Below are 21113 nucleotides of genomic sequence, written 5' to 3'. Positions count from 1 at the left end.
ATGATCATTTTGTCCTTCATAGAGGTGCCTTCTAGATTACATTTTTTCGATTTCCAAATCATGATTTCTTGAAGTGAAATTTTTAGAATGGGACTTTTGAAACACGTAGTTCATATATATATATATATATATATATATATATATATATATATATATATATATATATATATATATATATATATTAGAATAAATTTCTTAAATAGAATTTTCTTAACAAACTTTCGAAAACATAATACTTCTTTAAATCAGTTTTTCCCGCATAAGAGATACGTTTTATGACAGGATTTCTGAATCAGGTTTTTTTTTTCTACTCTTAAAGAATACAATAACAATGAAAAATAAAGGTGTAACTAAACGAAAATGATGGTGACAGTAGTATAAATATTTTAATATTTTTACTGATAATATAAAGGTGCAGATAGAAATAACGAGAATACAAAGAAATAAAAGCTTCTAATAAATGCTTGAGCCTATCAACTTTATATATTTTTACACAGATAGAATGACAGGCCTAACAGTCAAGGATCGATTTTCAGTAAATATTTTAAGGTCAAAACATATATACAAATTTTTTGGAAGTACTATATGTGTAAAATATATTAAATTTAAAATAAATTATTATTTATATATATTAATTTATATATACTAATTTATATATACTGGAAAATAATTCGGAGACCGAAATCTCTTATAATCCTAAGAAGTTCCGTCACTGCTAGCAGTGGTGATATGTTAGTGCTTTTCAATGTACTGTAAACACAATTTTAAAGTGAAGAAATTATATTTCCAAAGTTTATTCAAAATAATATTTCAACATATCACGTCTTATAGTATATTTTTTATTTTTTAAACTGTGTTTAGAAGTATTATTTCATTTTTTTATTCTAAAATTATTTGCGCAAGCATTTACTTCCCTAATGAAATCTTGCATTTAAGTGTGATTTTTTTTTATTTTCTTAATGCTTTTAATTTTTATTTTGTTAATTTTTTAATTGGTTTTTGAATATTTTTTTAAATTAAATAGTGTAANCAAGATGAATGCTTTATTCTGTGTGTGACTATTTCTTAAGGCAAAATGATAGTGAGAGATTACAAGTGGAATATTGGTTGTGTAACATGAGTAAAGCCCACATTGTAATCTCATCAATTCCACACGAAATGATTTAACACTTTGAATCGTTTTATGAGATGAAATTTTTTAATATAAAGCCCACATTGTAATCCATCAATCCCACAAGAATTGAGTCTCACAAACCGGCATACTATGCTCAAAAGCAATATTTGTTATCCACAAATTCAATATAAATCCCACATTCTAATCCATCAATTCCACTCAAAATGAATCTCACAAACTGTCATATTATGCTCAAAAGCAATATTTGTTATTCATAAATTCAATATAAAACCCACATTGTAATCCATCAATTCCAAATGAAATGAGCCTCCCAAATCGTCATATTATGCTCAAATGCAATATTTGTTATCCATAAATTCAATATAAAGCCCACATTTTAATTCATCAATTCCACACGAAATGAGCTCCCAAACCGTCATATTATGCTCAAAAGCAATCTTTATTATCCATAAATACAATATAAAGCCCACATTTTAATCCATCAATTCCACATGAAATGAGCCTTAGAAATTGTCATACTAAGCTCAAAAGCAATCTTTGTTTTTCATAAATTCAATATAAAGCCCACATTGTAATCCATCAATTCCATACGAAGCTTATATGTAAGTTGTTGCTTACAATACAAGATGAATGCTTTATTCTGTGTGTGACTATTTCTTAAGGCAAAATGATAGTGAGAGATTACAAGTGGAATATTGGTTGTGTAACATGAGTAAAGCCCACATTGTAATCTCATCAATTCCACACGAAATGATTTAACACTTTGAATCGTTTTATGAGATGAAATTTTTTAATATAAAGCCCACATTGTAATCCATCAATCCCACAAGAATTGAGTCTCACAAACCGGCATACTATGCTCAAAAGCAATATTTGTTATCCACAAATTCAATATAAATCCCACATTCTAATCCATCAATTCCACTCAAAATGAATCTCACAAACTGTCATATTATGCTCAAAAGCAATATTTGTTATTCATAAATTCAATATAAAACCCACATTGTAATCCATCAATTCCAAATGAAATGAGCCTCCCAAATCGTCATATTATGCTCAAATGCAATATTTGTTATCCATAAATTCAATATAAAGCCCACATTTTAATTCATCAATTCCACACGAAATGAGCTCCCAAACCGTCATATTATGCTCAATTCCATACCAAGCTTATATGTAAGTTGTTGCTTACAATACAAGATGAATGCTTTATTCTTTGTGTGACTATTTCTTAAGGCAAAATGATAGTGAGAGATTACAAGTGGAATATTGGTTGTGTAACATGAGTATATCCACAATGTGAATTAGGTAACAGAATTTGAATTATTTAATCATAGTCAAGATAGTGGATGAGTATATCTGATTTAACACTTTGAATCGTTTTATGAGATGAAATTTTTTAATATAAAACCTACATTGTAATCCATCAATCCCACAAGAAATGAGTCTCACAAACCGGCATACTATGCTCAAAAGCAATATTTGTTATCCATAAATTCAATATAAACCCACATTCTAATCCATCAATTCCACATAAAATGAGTCTCACAAATTGTCATATTATGCTCAAAAGCAATATTTGTTATTTATAAATTCAATATAAAACCCACATTGTAATCCATCAATTCCAAACGAAATGAGCCTCCAAATCGTCATACTATGATCAAAAGCACTCTTTGTTATCCATAAATTCAATATAAAGCCCACATTTTAATTCATCAATTCCACACGAAATGAGCTCACAAACCGTCATATTATGCTCAAAAGCAATCTTTATTATCCGTAAATTCAATATAAAACCCACATTTTAATCCATCAATTCCACACGAAATGAGCTATAGAAATTATCATATTATGCTCAAAAGCAATCTTTGTTTTTCTTAAATTCAATATAAAACCCACATTGTAATTCATCAATTCCATACGAAGCTTATATGTAAGTTGTTTCTTATAATACAAGATGAATGCTTTATTTAGTGTGTGGCTATTTCTTACGGCAAAACGATAGTGAGAGATTACAAGTGGAATATTGATTGTGTAACATGAGTATATCTACATTGAGAATTAGCAACCATAATTTGAATTATTTAATCACAGTCAAGATAGTGGATGAATATATTTGATTTAACACTTTGAATCGTTTTATGAGATGAAATTTTTTAATATAAAGCCCACATTGTAATCCATCAATCCCACAAGAATTGAGTCTCACAAACCGGCATACTATGCTCAAAAGCAATATTTGTTATCCACAAATTCAATATAAAGCCCACATTCTAATCCATCAATTCCACACAAAATGAGTCTCACAAACTGTCATATTATGCTCAAAAGCAATATTTGTTATTCATAAATTCAATATAAAACCCACATTGTAGTCCATCAATTCCAAATGAAATGAGCCTCACAAATCGTTAAATTATGCTCAAAAGCAATATTTGTTATCCATAAATTCAATATAAAGCCCACATTTTAATTCATCAATTCCACATGAAATGAGCTCCCAAACCGTCATATTATGCTCAAAAGCAATCTTTATTATCCATAAATTCAATATAAAGCCCACATTTTAATCCATCAATTCCACATGAAATGATCCTTAGAAATTGTCATACTATGCTCAAAAGCAATCTTTGTTTTTCATAAATTCAATATAAAGCCCACATTGTAATCCATCAATTCCATACGAAGCTTATATGTAAGTTGTTGCTTACAATTCTGTGTGTGACTATTTCTTAAGGCAAAATGATAGTGAGAGATTACAAGTGGAATATTGGTTGTGTAACATGAGTATATCCACAATGTGAATTAGGTAACAGAATTTGAATTATTTAATCATAGTCAAGATAGTGGATGAGTATATCTGATTTAACACTTTGAATCGTTTTATGAGATGAAATTTTTTAATATAAAGCCCACATTGTAATCCATCAATCCCACAAGAAATGAGTCTCACAAACCGGCATACTATGCTCAACAGCAATATTTGTTATCCATAAATTCAATATAAAGCCCACATTCTAATTCATCAATTCCACACAAAATGAGTCTCACAAACTGTGATATTATGCTCAAAAGCAATATTTTTTATTTATAAATTCAATATAAAACCCACATTGTAATCCATCAATTCCAAACAAAATGAGCCTCCAATCGTCATACTATGATCAAAAGCAGTCTTTGTTATCCATAAATTCAATATAAAGCCCACATTTTAATTCATCAATTCCACACAAAAAGAGCTCACAAACCGTCATATTATGCTCAAAAGCAATTTTTATTATCCGTAAATTCAATATAAAACCCACAGTTTAATCCATCAATTTCACACGAAATGAGCTATAGAAATTATCATAGTATGCTCAAAAGCAATCTTTGTTTTTCTTAAATTCAATATAAAACCCACATTGTAATTCATCAATTCCATACGAAGCTTAAATGTAAGTTGTTTCTTATAATACAAGATGAATGCTTTATTTTGTGTGTGGCTATTTCTTACGGCAAAACGATAGTGAGAGATTACAAGTGGAATATTGATTGTGTAACATGAGTATATCTACATTGAGAATTAGCAAACATAATTTGAATTATTTAATCATAGTCAAGATAGTGGATGAGTATATTTGATTTAACAATTTGAATCGTTTTATGAGATGAAATTTTTTAATATATAGCCCACATTGTAATCCATCAATCCCACAAGAAATGAGTCCCACAAACCGGCATACTATGCTCAAAAGCAATCTTTGTTATCCATAAATTCAATATAAAGCACACATTCTAATCCATCAATTTCACATTAAATGAGTCTCACAAATCGTGATATTATGTTCAAAAGCAATCTTTGTTACCCATCAATTCAATATAAAGCTCGTGTGATAATTAAAAAAATTCATCTCACATAAAGATTCAACGTGTTGACTCAAATATACTCATCCAGTATATTGACTACGATTAAATAATTCAAATCGTGCTCCCTATTTCTCAATATGGATGCACACACATGTTACACAACCAATATTTCACTTGTAATCTCTTAATATCTTTTGGGTTCAAGAAATTGTGACACAGAATAAAGCATTCAACTTGAAAATGTTTTATAAGAAACAACTCAAATGTAAGCATATGAAATTTGTACTCTGAATAAAAGGAATCTTCTAGGGTTTCAAAATTGGAGCCACAATATTAACTCACAAATTTAGAATTGGAGGGAAATTCTCATCTCAATTTTATAGTGTGCAGAATACAATATATTTGTAGGTTGTCAAATCAATACAAGGTTCAAAAACATATTTGTAGGCAACAACTCATAAGCATCTGAAATTTGCATTGGGAATAAAAAAGGATGCTAAAATCGGTGACCAAGCTCAATCACTAAAAGCCTATTGAAATCAAATAGAACAAATTTTCAATCTGATGTAAAATTTAAAAAGAAAAAAGGCACGTCATTAAAAAGAAGTGTGGCAAGAGGAGTCAATGTTACCTGGTTTGAAGATAGTACAACATGAAGAAGGCTACAACAACGGGACTTCAAATACAAGGAGGTTGGAACTGCAAAGAGGCGACATCGTCAAGAAGGCCATAACATAACAATAAACAACTAAAGTTTTAACATGCAAATGGTGTAAAAAGTTAAAATTAACCAAAATACACAGTTAAAAGTCAATTCATTAGAATGATTAATCCTGAATTTCTAGCACAAGTAAGAAACATTTATCGTTTCTCAGGCATTAAATTGACAAAAGCAATGTAATGTAAAGATCAAACCATCAAAGTAGATTTTCTTTATGAAAATCATATTTAAGCTACGTACGTATATTTAAGAAAAGCAAATATAAACACTACATCCAAAGATAACATAACCCAAGCAAGTTTATAGATTCTAACTAATATCTACAAATTAGAAACCCAACCAAAATATATCCTAGATTATTTATATATAGAATTAAAGTGACTTAATATTATATCATTGTATCACAATCATAATTAAACCACATTTTACTGTTACTTTACATTATATAATATTATTAAACAATTACTAAAAAATAAAGAGAAAAACCTTAAAATAAATTACTCAACAGTGGTAAAAAGTTTAAGACTTTTGTTAATCATCAACGATGGAGAAAAACAATAAGACTTTTGCTAATCATCAATAATGGAGAAAAACATATTTTTTTAATCATCAATTATGACTATGCAGAGAAGACATTAACCTCCAACAGTAACTGGGCCTGTTATTGCTAGTGCCTTCTTTCGTTTCCAAGTTTTGGAGGCCACCAAGGCTTCCCAGGAGCTTTTCCCCTTAAAAAAATATTTAGTCAGATTTAGAGCAGAATGCTATTTGAATTCAAAAGGGGTTTCATAACATCACAATATTTTCAGCAAGGTAAAATAGCATGAAGAAGATTGATACCCGACTTAAATCGTGGTCAATGTCAACAGCAACACGGTGACTCCTAGTAATTTGTTCACCCTGCTGATGAAGGGTGACTAGTGTTTTGGTGCATCCTCTCTTATATTCTCTGCAATCTTCAAACAATTGTTGACTGAATTTGTGGTTTTTTCAGCCTTGTAAACAACATAACTCTCCAGTTCTTGAACATATTGATTCTCTAATCTGCCTGAATCGCGGAAATTATTTATTATACCTGTTCCGGTTGGCTGATTAAAAAGCATACGATGTAAATGATGATTTCTTAGTGGCTTCAATGTCATCATTAAAGGGGGTTTTCCCTGCAAAGAGAATCAAGTGCTATTCAATCACTGTATATGTTCCTCAACAAGCAAAAGAAACCCAAATATAAAATTCTTAAATCACTTATCAAAAAAGCACTAATTTTTTCAAGAAACCTTATTTATAACTTGACTAAAACTACATGTTAATGATAGAGCAAAAAAATCGGACCAAAGTGATTAAGTGTAAAGAACCATACTGAAAAATGAAATCAACAACCCCTAAAAATGACAGGAAAACGGATTTAAAGGATAAAAAAGGTACACAAATTCCCAACAAAAATAAATAACATTTTCTTTTTCAGAACCCTGTGTAAAAAGATCAAGAAACACGAGATTTTCGAGAATAAAGACACAAGAACGAAAAACAGAAGACCCAGATGGATTAAAAGGCTTATCCAAGCAGCAGAATCATCAAAAAACTTGTACAAGAGAAAGCAAGATGGTACCAGAGAGAGGGAAAATTGTGCTCAGAAAGACTCGTGAAGAAGAACGAATTTGAGAGGTCTAAACAAGGGAGGAAGAAGAGGGTTTCTATAAGAAGTTGGTTTTTTTATGTAGCGGGAGAGAAAAAAAGTTTCAAGTTTTATTTTATTTTCTAATAATTAATTTTAAAAATGTATGCAAAATTGGTAAGTAATTTTTTTAGATTACATACGAATTTTAAATGCTTACATAATAATAATAATATTCTTATGAAAATTTTCGCCTTAACGCGTCAAAATTACATACGAAGGAAAGATAAATAAAAATTCGCATATAATCTATTTTTAAAAATTCGTATAGAATACGTGTTACTTATGGATCAAAATTTGAATGTAAATATTAGTAGGTAAAATGCATTTTTCTTGTAGTGTACACCTTACTGCCTTCTTGTTTTTTGGTTTATCAATAATCTCTCAAGTTAATTCTTTAAGTAGTGCATCCATCTCTTCTTTCATGAGTTAATTCTAGTGTTCAAATTTCATGGCCTTCTAAATTGTTGTAAGAATTTATGTGGCATCAATGATAGCAATAAAGCTTTTGTGCTTACGAGAGAGATTGTTAGTGTAAGCATTCAGAGAAATAAGACATCCAGCATAATATATTTTTTCCTTTCTCAATGTAATGGGTAAATACTTAGTAATACCCCTCCCCCACTGCAAGGATCTCGCCTCTATATTAGACAGTTTTTCTTGCTCTAGAGTCGAAGTGGGTTGTTTTTCTCTCTCATATTTTTTTGCCAAATTGATCGGATCTTGACCATCTTGCAAAGACATACATGATAATGACAAGAAAAAGAGTTCATTCACTTTAAGTGCTTTCTCCCTCCCCTGAAATGTTGGACTGACATAACAGAATTGTGTTTCATTCTTTTATGTCAAGTAAGACCCACTGGTCCTTGTCATTTTAAAATCAATAATCCATTTTTCTCTCACCAAATGAGTCCCACGTGGGTCCATCCAAAACGTAAATTCTAACTCATTTTCTCTTTCCTTCCTTTCACTTTTACGTGGCCTTACCTTTCTTACTCACATCTTCTTCAATTTTTTTTCTTCACTTAATTACTTACAATTTCAACCTCTCCAAAAAAAATTTCACTTTCTATGTTACGATCTACTATAGCCTACTTTGTCCACTTTAGATTTAACCCTACACCACTTAAATCTCAACTAAACTTACGATCTACTATAGTCTACCTTGTCCACTTTAGTTGCCCGAAAATCACATGATAAAACTAACCTTGGTTCCTTTCCTTAGTAACTACACTTTAATGGTTGTAAAAGTTGGTTTTTAAGCGTATTAAAACTTGCACCCATAACGCTTATACTTGAAATAAAAGGTTGAAAAGGAAACCCTTCCCTGAAGTATCACCACCCACGGCCAAAGAGTCCCCACCCCCAAAGTTGAAACAAAGAATTAGATATAACCATGCAGGGATTTACGTTTCTAAAAGAAGGAAAACGTTAGACCCTTCTCTCTCTACTCAAAAACAACACCCAAGAGAAATAAGGAATAATAAAACACAACTCTCCCCTCTTCCCATATTAACGTGCTCTACTCATGCACAAAAACATAAAATAAACAACCAACCACTCACATGCACCAATGACCAACAAAGTTTTCTCTCACCAAACCATGCAAAGTGCAAACTATAAAAGAACCAATCCTTCTCTATCATTCTCCCATTCAACAAAAAAAAATGTAACGAAGGGGGATCAAACTATCACCCCTGCAGCGTTCACGCTCCAAAAGAGAGGACAAAGTCTTCTCACAGATTTTTCTCTCTCCAAAGCTTAAGCAAAAGCAACTAATGACATGTTGCTCCATTAGAAACGTGTCATCAAATATCTACACAATGAATAATTTAAGTCAAGTTATAATATTAATGTCTTGAGATCTTAGTTATAAAATATTCATATTACCAAGTGAGTACCCAAAAATAGCCCAAGCACTGTCTGAATTGGAGCTTACCAAACAGGGTTCCAAAAATTGGACAGTGTTTGCTTAGGAGAATATCAAGCAACCCTGAGGCCCATCTCTTTTGTTGGCTCATTACACTTATGATATCCTGAGGTGAGCAACCCATAATGGGTATAAGTTCTGGCGAACACGTTTCAGATCTCCATCCTTGTGTGGATTTTCAGACCTGTAAGTGCATCTTCTAATGTTGATCCATACATCCAACCCACCTAAAATTAACACTCATAACAAAAAATGTAAACTTTTTCAACAACAAATTAGCTTTTTTTTTCTTGTTTTGATAAATATACTTGTTTTTCATCAAACAAGAAATATCATATTCTAATATTATGTTAAAAAGTAAATTTTAAATTTAATTTAATTTTATAAAATTGACTTGAGATTTCATCTAATAAAATCATCTTATTCAATTACATCTAATAAAATCATCTTATCTTTAATCAAGACTAGTCTTTTTAAAAGCTTACCTGTTTACCCCAAGCAGTGCCGTACTCATATTCAGAACTGCCAACTTCTTTCGCTGCCTCAATATATTTCCAAATATTACCATTGGAAGCCAATGTCTTACCTTCCAAAGCATTAGTAGCTCATTCCAAAAACCTCTTTGAACTTCCAAATATTGTTTTCTTTTCTCAGAGTTTCCCTGCACACACATTTATATTGTAACATGGTATATCAAATAATTATAATTTCAAAAGTTGAAGTTTCTTATCAGTTGACCTTTTGAAACTGAGAATGAGTATAACAATTTTAACAGTGAAATCAAAGTACCATCTGTGATGTCATGATGCTTCTTTCCATATGCAGAATCATAGATATTGTTCTGTAATCAAATTTGGAATTTCATGTCGGTAACATGTGCGATGAAGTATTTCATTAAATGCCATCACGTTGAACCTCTTGAATCTTGAATCGATGAGAAAACGACACTTATAGCATTACTTATAAGTTTTGTTCTTATTTTAAATGCTTAGAAGTTAAAACATGTTCAGCTACCTGCATATCAGATGTCAATCCTAGTGCTGCACACAGCTGCAAACGGATACTTGCATTCAGTGAAGTAGAATGTGTCAAGTTCAGCCCCCGTGGGATAAAGTCCTTGCAAATTGCTTTACGATATAGATTTTCAACAAGTTTTCCATAATCTGTGACCTCAAAACCTTGACTTTGATCATTGATTGAGCTCACAAGAAGTTCCAAAAACAGACTTGGGGTTCTCAAAACAAGCAACACCTGTAGCGGAACAGAAGAGATTTGTACCAAAAGGCATGTAACCAGTTGGGTGGGGAATCAACTTCTTAGGAAGTGAGTTTTTGCAAGAGACAACATGTAGAAAGCAAGAACTCCATGTAGAACTTCGTGATATGGCTTCCTGCAACTTTTTGTCACTGCATAAGTAAAATAACCAATTTATCAGATTCACCACTGCATAAGTAAAATAAGCTTTTTAGGGAAGTTAAAATCATTTAGCTTATCCAAAAAAAAAAAACTTATTTGAAGTTATGAATAAGTTAATTTTTTTCAATGCCTTTCTCAAAACACTAGCAAGATGTTAGGTATGAAAATTTAGCATCGATTCATCTTAAGAAACTAGGTTAAAGTGCTGATTTGAGGATTTAAATTAGGATTATTTTTAAAAAGAAAACTTTTTTTTTCTCCTTATCTGTTCTAAGTGTTTACTTGGTGAAGATGCCTAAAATATTCAGATTTTTTTTTTCCTCTTGAAGTAAGATTTTAATTAAATATCTCTATTTTTTTTGTTTATTTTTAGTGGGTGCTAGCATATAGGTCCATTATACAAACTCATAATCATCCATTTATTTTTTGTATCTCTGTCCTACTCTTTCTGTTGTAGATGAGAGCAAACATATTCTGAATCTACCACCGATAAAATAATGATGCCTAATCATCCACTAATGTCCATTTCTTAGTTAAAGTTTCAAAACAGTTAATTAATCCAAGAGCAAACAAACTTCATCAAAATTTGTTTGGTAACCTCAAATTTGCATTTTGCAAATTCTCTTTTTCCCTGTGCCTTTCAAGGTTGAATTAAATATAGTTCTAACTCTAAACAAAGAAATTGAGAATAACTTTGTCAACCAAGTTTAAACAAGTTCATCTAGAGTACCAAAAGAAAAACACAATGTTAATCTTCCACAAGAATCAAAGTTAGAACAAAACGAGGCATTGTTTGGTGGAAGTGTATCTAACATTTCATATTTCCTCCAATTTGGCCATTTAATTGACACATGATTGCGACAGAACCATGGTTTTGCATTTTTAAAGAAGTTTTAAGAATCAGAGTGTTTTGTGCAAGCACTTTATGGAATTGTAAATTTGCATCTCATGATGTTTTCATACTTAATTAATCTCACGGTTGCATCACTTGGAATCAGTGATGCAATTGTTCCTCCCTAGTAGATATTCAGTGAGTGAAGGAAATGTTGTATCATATTCACATAATTGGATGCTCATTCATAGACAGATAGGAGAGAATACGTTCTTGAAAAGAAGAGTGAAATATTTTTACTCTCGATTCAGGATATAATCTTTTCACTAATCTTAAATATTAATTTAGAATAAAATCTTTCTGTTGGTCCACTTAAGGTAGAACATTCCTGATTTCCTGTCCTAGTTCTTCTTAGTTCTAGCTAAGTTGATTATTTTTTGGGAACTAAACTTTGATTGTCTGGAACCAAAGGTTGACTAATCCCAAAAGGTTGATTAGTAATTCTAACATTATGAAATCTCAGCCAGAAAATCTTATAAACTTATGGGAAATGAGCATTGCCTTAATGCAGAGAGCATTGTCTTTATTCGTATTCCTATGCACGATTATACATCTAATGTTAAAACAGCAAATTCAATGAATGATACAAAAGTACATTGGTTTTAAAGTTGCCTAAATTTGATTCTGGTATAATTAAATCGAGCAGTTAAGATTAAGATATATGTACACAATATAGTCTTAATCATAAATTTTACTGTATAGCGTTACTGTGAGAAGAATTAACGTATTCAAATAACATTCTTGAACAAATGTGCAGAGTTATTTTTTTATTTAAAATCTTGTCAAACAGAATCTTGTTTTATGCTGTTATTAAACAGGTCTAGCTCTACTATGTAAGTTTTGGGAAAATTAACTAGGATTTGAAGGCTATGTTAGAGAAATTCCTTTTGTTCATGAAGCATAAATTAGCGTATAAGTGTACCATGATACAGATAATGCTTAGATTGCTTTCTTTCAAGCATTCGCATGTAATCTTGAGGCATCTTGCCCTGCACAAGAACCCAACCTTTCATGCAAAGATTTATAGCAAAATTCTAAAAGACATAAGGCAGATGGCCACTTGATCAAATAACTCAATTTAACTTTTATTTTCATCTTCATCTACTAAGCTGGTGGAGATGTTTCATAAACACCAACAACTACCATGGCCAATGTTCAAATATGGCAATTATAAGAAACATTGAAATCAAAATGACGATGACAACAAAGCCAAACGATGGTTATAAACACCCTAGTGGATCAATAATATTTTATTCAATGTAAAAGTGAGTTATGAGGTGAGCTTTGGTACCTGAGTTTCGATGAAAAATCCTTCCAAAACATATTTCATCCTCTTAATCACGCACCTTCTTCCTTCTTGTCGCGGAACCCTAATCGTCCAAATATAGCAAAAGAGAGAATCTAACCCTTCTAATGAGTCGCGGTCCAAGAGCACGAGGGTTTTGATGATTGATTTGGCGATTTAGAAGCAAAGGAGAAGAAGTGCAGCGTGAAAGTGATGACGCGCGCAGAGGAAGTGAAGCAGTGATTTGGCGAACTGGAAAGGGCCGCGCGTTGCAGACGTCGACGGTTTTGAACTCCTCGCTATATATAAAGGAGCTTGTCGAGGAAGAATTAGAAGTGCAGAAGTGAAAACGCGCGCAAGAGGGAAGTGAAGCGTGAAAACACAGCAAAATATTAAATATTCCATTCGGTTTTAAATGTAATCAGTTGTAACCTGTGTAAAACAGTTTATCTTATATGATATTACCACCGCATATTTTTTATACTTGATAAATTTCAACAGTAGTTATATAAAAAAAAAAAAGCATATTTTACACTAACGATCCAATCAAAACTCTTGTATGCCAATCACGTTAAAAAGAAAAAGCTAGTAATTTTACAGAATTTATTCTATTTTTATGTTTTATGTTTTATATTTTTATAAAGTTTATTATTTATATTTTTATAAATATATTGAACTTCTAAACATATAAATTTTTTCAAGGTTGATTTTATTTAAAACTTAATTATAAACCTAAAATTATTTATTATTTTTTTCTTTCATTTCTAATTTTTTTAATAAACATACAAACAAACCTCAACCTGTAGACATGATTTTTTTAAAATCCAGTTATTCATAAAATATTACAAAAATATACTTTGTACAAATATTAAGAGGTCTACATTAGAATAAAAAAATTATATATTAAATATATCCTAAGAATATTAATACAAAGTTTTCACGATTTCAGAACAATTTTTCAAACAATTTTTAATAAGCAAGTTCTTCTTTTACTCCTCTGATATGAAAGGAAAATATAAAATAAGTAAGGTCAGTGTAAACCTTAAATATCAATCTTAATAAACTCAACAAAAGAATATAAACATTGGGAGCCTAAAATTGAACTTACAATCACAAAACTCAATCTCATGTTATTATACACGTGAATTCATATATTTTTTTTTATGATCCACTATGAACATCAAAATTTACTGAGATGTGATTAGGTAGTTAAGTATTTTTAATAAAAATATAGATACAATCATAATTATTTTTTTTAAGAACATCAATAGTTTATTGATCCATTAAAAGAGATATATACTCACTACCTAACATTGGTAATAAGTATATGATAATCTCGAGTTTGAGCTATGATTATCTTAGTTCATGTGATTGTTTTGAATTATCTAGATATTCACCTAGTTGGTAAAAATTTTCTTAAATCTCACTGTGCTCCTTTTCCTTTTATCCCACAGTGTATCAAGCTTTGACTTCCAAAATACAAACATTCATTGGTTTGATCTTAACTAATTGAAATCAGGCTTAAAACTTTTTCTTAAATATCATACAACATTTTGAAAGATCATAAAATATTACGACTATCAAATTATGTCATTCTTAACCAATCATATTCACACCATTAAGATAAATACAAAAAGTATAAATTATCAATAAACCACATAGGTAACTTTTTTTATTTCACTTCACTAAATAAATAATATTTACTTTTACTTTATTTTTTTATACATTTTTTAAATTGTAAAATAATGATAAAATAAAATCAAATAAGAAAAACAATAACATTAAATAAATAATCATATACATGGATTATTATAAACAAAAGTATAAATTAATATAAAGAACTAGTGCCTAACTTAATATAAATAAAATGAAATAAATAATTGGTGTGTAACTAAAGATAAACTAAATTAATTAAATAAATAGAACCAGCTTGTAATCGAAGATAAATTAAATTAAATAAACAACAAGAACCAACTGAAAATAAATTAAATTAAAATAAATAAGCATGACCAATGCGTAATTGAAGTGATTTAAATTAAATACATAATTAGGACCAATAAATGTAAAATAAATTAAATAAATAAACATGACTAATGCATAACTCAAGGTAAATGAAATAAAATAAATAAAAAGGATTAAGTGTGTAACTTGAGACAAGTAAAATAAATAAATAAGATTAATCTATAACTGAAGATAAAATTATATTCAACTAAATAAAAAGAAACCAATACATAAATAAAGATAAATTAAATTAAATAAATAAAAAAGATAACACCTAAAAATATTTTAAACAGGAGTAAATAAAATGATATATAATTAAAAATAAATAAAAAGAAAATATAACACACTTGGGTTTATCAATATTAGCACAAAAACAACTTAACTTTACCTTCTTACCTTATTAATTGTAGAAATAATCTAACATTAGGGTCGTGTTTTGTTTCCAAGTAACATGAATTTACAATTACTTTTGAAATTATTAGCAAGCAAGTCAAAGTAAAGAAGACGAGAAAAGTGAATTTTTTAATTTTTGATAATATATTTGGATTTAAAATGATTCATGATTTTACACTCACATTATTATTTTTCTTCTTTGTAATAAATTTTACAATTATATATAATATTAATAATTATTATTTTATATTACTTTTACTACTAAAATTATTTTTATAATTTTAAATTTTTATCAATTAAATAAATATTTTATATACATTCATCAAATATTGCACTAATTTTTTTCAACTTACTTTCAAATATGCTCTCATTTACTCTTACTTACTTTCAAATTTTAAAAAAAATTATAATTGATTCACTTTCAAATATACTATCTATTTTCTCTCTCCCTTTAAAATGAAAAGAGTGTAGGATATATCTTTGCTCCAAATTTTCTCAATTTCTCTCTTTTTCTCTTTCTCATCTAACTAACATTTCCTTCGTCATATCTTTCATTTATGTATTTTAAACCATTCATCTACGTGCTTTTTTACGTAATCCACCAAGTTGTCCTAGTCATTATGACATTTATTTAATAAAGAGATAAGTCTTATCACTTCTTCATTTTATCTCTTTTTTTATCTTTATTTTTTCTTCACATCCTTTCTTATCTTTTTACATGTAAAATTAGGAGTTTTATTTTTTAAATATTATTTTTTAATAATTAACACACACACACACACACACACACACACATATATATATATATATATATATATATATATATATATATATATTAATAATTTATTTTGAATAATTAATATATATATATATATATATATATATTAAATCAACCCTATTATATTTTTTCATTATTAATAATTTTATTTTACTTAGTTATAATATTTCTTAAAAATTACTTGAGTTTTTTTTTAAAACTATATATAGATAAAATATGAAATATATTCTTTTTATGTAAATTTAATCACACAAGTAGAAGTACGATTTTCTAACTCTTTTTAAACAAGAATAAAAAATAATATAGTTATTCAAAAATAGGAATGTTACGCTGACCCTTACCATGAATTAATTGCATTACCTTTTTTATATTTAAATCCACCTCTTATTATTTTATTATTAATAATTCTTTTATTATCAAGAATTAGGATTTAAATCACTAAAATTTAATGTATTCAATAAATATATATCAGAATTATAATTGTTACGACTAGCCTACCAATGTGATCGTAGAAAGACAATTAATAAAATCATATCAATAATAAAAAGAGTATTAGAGTGAATTCAACATATGTTTTCATCAAACAATACACACAATGGAATAATTATTTCTCCTATTTCAACCACTAAAAAATGGATCATGATACTTTTACATTTAAAATACTTTTAGACTCTCTTAACATTCACTATTTTATCTTTTAATTTTGTTTATAAATACAATTTTTGTAAAGAGTATTTTACCTCTAAAAATAGGATGCCAAGTGATTCTTTGAGTATAAGAAATCATTTCGCTTAAAAAATATCATATCCAACGGTGTAAATTTAGGGAGTAACTTAGTGTAACAAAGTTTTTACAACACCAGATCTAAATCCGGGTGAACGGGTTTAAACCTTTTGAATCGCTCTAGGGTTTAAGTTTGCCATTCTTATTCCAGTGGAGTTACTTCACATACGACGGAAGGTACATGCGAGAGGTTGGATCCGACACACTCCGGTAACTTACGTTTCCTGTTTTGTTGACTCGGTCTTTCATCTTAACAACTTAATCTATGATTTGAATTTGGATTTGTGGTTGTGTTTGATTGAAAACCTTGGAAGGTGTGTGCCCCTGGTTTCAAATGATGATTTTGGAATTAAATCTGTGAATTTCATTGTGTAACAAAGTTATCGAACTCTCATTAAAAGAATTACCAGTATACAAAGTTCATGTTCATGTTCATGTTCTGTTCTCTGTTCCTATCTTCAATATCTACCCTCTAAACTCTGTGTTCGCTATCCGTATGTGACTTCGGGAAGAGGATTTTTTAGAACCATGTACTGGAACATTTTCACCCTATTTAAGCTTAAATCATGTTTCAGATTTTCTTGAAATTTTGAAATGAAATATTGGGTTTTCATACTAGAAGTTGCAAATTCTTGCATGGCTGGGTTGGTTGACTCATTGGTATTTTCTTTTTGAAGTTATGATGGACTCGAGGAAATGTTCTGTTTGTATTCTTACTCTTGTGGATGAAGAAAACTATTGTGTTTTTAGTTGAAATTTGAAGAGTGATCAGCAAACCAGTGAAGTTCTTTCCACACGATGGCATTCTCAATTTTCAAATTTATACAGTTGTTCTCTGCCAATTTGATGTGAAAACTTGCCCCTTGATTTCGACACAACATATGGGGTTTAGTGCAGGGAGCTCATTAGCTGTGATCGGTTTGGTACTGAGTTCCACACAATTTTTCCTTAATTATTTCATATTTTCAAAGAAATAAAATCATATGTATACTGCATACATAAATCAAGTTTGACTATTTTAGATTCTTTTACCACATTATCATGGTTTTGAGCACTTTGATAAAGTAGTTGAATAAAGTAACCCTTTCATGAATGATGCAACTCTTAATTTTATTCTCCCAGTTTACATATGCCTCTCAGTGAGTGACTTGGAATCTTATTTAATGTTTATGTTTGTTCTGCATTCCTACTTCTTAATCATAGGTCTGCATGATGTTTTGTTTAATCTATATTTTTATCTGTTTTTATTTCTTTCGATTTTTGATTATTTAGGCAAGCTAGCCCGCCAATTTGCAAAACACTAGGGGTTAATATATTTAACCCATTTCCAAAAGAAGATGGGCCAACCCATCTTGTCCCCCTTTTTTTCACTTCGTTGGTTAAAGTGAGCTAATATGCTTTGCCAATGTTAATTGCAGCTAATTTGCCTTCATTTCCTTGAGACGCTCACATTTGCAGAAGATTGTCATTCCTCTTAGTTTCATTTTGGCAATTTGCGAAATTAAACTTGCATATGGCTTTGCGAGGGGTTTGGCAACTTAACAAGCTGGTTGTCAGCTATTGCAACTGGGGTGGAAGTAGCAGAGGTATAAGGTACATATACATTCTTACTGCATTTTCATCTAATGTATTTATGTCTATATTCATATTCATGTTATTGGGAGCAATAAGTTTTTATTTGTTGGGCATCTGGGTTTATAGGTTTTTTAAGTTACTACAAAGCTCTTTATTTGTTTATAACATTGCAAATTTGCAAAAATATGAGGCCATATTGGGAGTTTTGAAACGATGTAGTGGAATAGTTCATAAATCTTTTATCGTCTTGACTTTTATAAAAAATATGCAATTTAATGAGTGGATAAATGAATAAATATTCCTTCCAGGACTGAGCAATTGAGATTGCTGACAGTCTTACATAATAGCTAGCTTATCTTCTAATAACTGGTTTTTAATTAGATTATTGTTCTTTGGAATACATATTGTGTTGCCCTTGTTTGATCACATTTCTCCTTAGACTGCAAGCTTAATCTTTGTTTTTCGATTTTGGTAACTAGTAAAATTCAAGTCTGGAAACCTAGATGCCTACTTAATAACTGAACTTTATGTTGAACTTCATTTTCACCTCAAACTGGGAAAATTTATGAATTACAAACTACAATTTGTTACCTCAATTCTTCATTTGATGGCCTTGCACTATTCCTGGTATTGAAGGCCAGGAACCAAAGTGTTAAAGATAATATTTTCTCCTGCTTTGAACAATGTATTCTCAATTTAGTTTTAAATAATTGATAGGGCATTTATGGAGTCTCATTTGCCAGCATTTAAGGAGAAGAATCCTCAATTAGAGGTGGTTACTGAGCTAATTCGTGGTCAGCATCCACATCTGAAGGGATTTTACAGTAAGATTCCTGTGCTCTTTTGTAGCTTTGTTACTAGTTTTTCTTAGTTGTAATGGATGATTCTCTTATGCGATGTCGAATGGGACTGAATGCTGGGTGGTAAAAGGAAAGGAGAAATTTTAGCTCTATTATTACAATGGATGAGTGGACAAACTACGCAGGATTAGAGAGAAAGATAGATAGCATCTATAGTTAAAAGAAGATCCAAACCTGCCTTAATACATTTTTGTTGTGATTGATGATTAACTTATGAAATGCAGAGAACAAGAATCAGCGAGTGATATGTGTGAAGAATATGGATCCAGAAGACATACATTTGCACGCAACTAGGCTAAGGAATGCGTTGGGAAGGAAGGTGGTGAAATTGAGGACAAGACACGTAACTAAACACCCTAGTGTGCAAGGTACTTGGACAACTGCTCTGGAATATTAAGATAGATAATTGGCTGTGAGAAAGTTCCTCTACTTAAGGTGATTTAATCAATTTTTGATCCAATGGGTATAAGTTCTCACATCCGGCACAATTTTTTCTTAAGTTCCTTTTCTGTATCAAGACATTTTTCTTTTCTTTTCTGGTTTGTATTGTTTGCTTCCCAACCATGAAGCTAATGAGAACTTATAAATAAATAAATAAATGAATCTTTTCGTATTCGAAATTTACCAGCTTAATTTTGACCTTTTTAAGTTGGTTTTGAAATGTTCATAATTTGGGTCTTGAATAATCTTGATTGGCATCTCTTAAGATTCTGAAACTTAAGATTCTTTTTTGGAAATGATCGTGAAGGCTACATGCTTATGACCCTTTTGGCAAGACTATAGTAGCATTGCACAAAAATATTGGAACCACGAAGAAGTCTATTATGATCAAGCTGATATCATGTAAAGCTAGCCACAATACAATGATTTTACGTGAACAAATGTGAAGGATAGAAAAACAGTGTATATCTTGCACTGTTGTGTTTCTCACGTAAATATATAGGATAGAAAAGGGCAAGACACTTGCCTAAAACCCTATACATAAAGTTGGGTACATACAAAACAAAATAACATTGTATTTCAACATACGTCATTAAGTTGGAAGATATAAATCAGACGTATCAAACTTGAAGCATATAAACTCAATCTTAAGTCCTCTTAGAGATTTAGTCAAGAATGTATCTGAGCTGATCATTATTAGAGTTGATAAACTCAATAATAAGACCTTTGGACAATAACTCCTTTGTAACAAAATGACAATGAACAACTTCTCTTCATCACAATACAACTCTTAATACAACTCATTTTCACAAAATCAACTCTTAATAGAGTTGTTTAATCCACACAAGTTTACATGTAACTAGAGTAATGAATTTATACTCATCTTCAAGTTTACATGTAACTAGAGTCATGAATTTATACTCACCTTCTGCACTAGATAAAGCAACATCACTTTGTTTCATACTTTTTCAAAATAGAAGGTTCCTTGTGGATCTATTGTCAATGGGACAATCATCCCAATCCGTATCACAATACATTTGAGTATTTTTCATGTTATCATACAATAATCTTTGACTCAGATTCCCTTTTACATATATGAGAATGTGAAATCATTACGTTCTAATGATCAATGTGATGGTTCTACATAAATTAACTCAACTCCCATTGATAAGAAGGATCAAGTTTAATTATAGTAAGATAAATTGATTTTTCTACCAACCTTCTACATTTTTCCAAGTTTGATTGTGCCAGTTCAATATAAGCATATATTTTCGATTATGAAAACCTTTTGGTTTGGAAGTGGCTAATAATTTCTGATTAAGCAATTTTAGGAATATCATCCCATGTAATGGAACATAAGGTAAACACATTTCACA

The 21113-nt window shown here is 29.9% G+C and overlaps 1 protein-coding gene and 1 pseudogene across 2 annotated transcripts; one reads left to right on the top strand and one right to left on the bottom strand.

Annotated features, from left to right (window-relative positions):
- Positions 1–1066: 1066 nt before the first annotated feature.
- Positions 1067–9918, bottom strand: LOC148206776 (SNAP25 homologous protein SNAP33-like; annotated as a pseudogene).
- A 6992-nt stretch (positions 9919–16910) lies between these two features.
- LOC124846988 (large ribosomal subunit protein mL43-like) lies at positions 16911–19916 on the top strand. Of its 2 annotated transcripts, XM_088104711.1 has the most exons (5): positions 16915–17071; positions 17539–17784; positions 18280–18454; positions 19154–19260; positions 19521–19916. In XM_088104711.1, exons 3-5 carry the CDS (start codon positions 18375–18377, stop codon positions 19691–19693), a joined length of 360 nt encoding a protein of 119 aa, XP_087960837.1. In that variant the 5' UTR covers positions 16915–17071; positions 17539–17784; positions 18280–18374; the 3' UTR covers positions 19694–19916. The 2 variants fall into 2 exon arrangements, with proteins under 2 accessions (XP_047180324.1, XP_087960837.1); XM_047324368.2 differs by lacking the exon at positions 17539–17784 and having other exon boundaries at positions 16911–17071.
- Positions 19917–21113: the final 1197 nt, after the last annotated feature.

This window comes from Vigna umbellata, chromosome 1 (assembly GCF_029865625.1).
Source record: "Vigna umbellata cultivar VRB3 chromosome 1, Vumbellata_1.0, whole genome shotgun sequence".
Classification (NCBI taxonomy): Eukaryota; Viridiplantae; Streptophyta; class Magnoliopsida; order Fabales; family Fabaceae; genus Vigna; species Vigna umbellata.
This window is presented reverse-complemented; position numbering and strand designations above follow the sequence as displayed.

Bases quoted from the DNA above. Each gene is read 5' to 3' on its own strand.
- LOC124846988 (XM_047324368.2), top strand. From the start codon at position 18,375: ATGGCTTTGCGAGGGGTTTGGCAACTTAACAAGCTGGTTGTCAGCTAT. The intron at 18,455-19,153 runs GTACATATACAT...AATAATTGATAG, and splicing joins GGAAGTAGCAGAGGTATAAG to GGCATTTATGGAGTCTCATT. The intron at 19,261-19,520 runs GTAAGATTCCTG...TATGAAATGCAG, and splicing joins ACATCTGAAGGGATTTTACA to AGAACAAGAATCAGCGAGTG.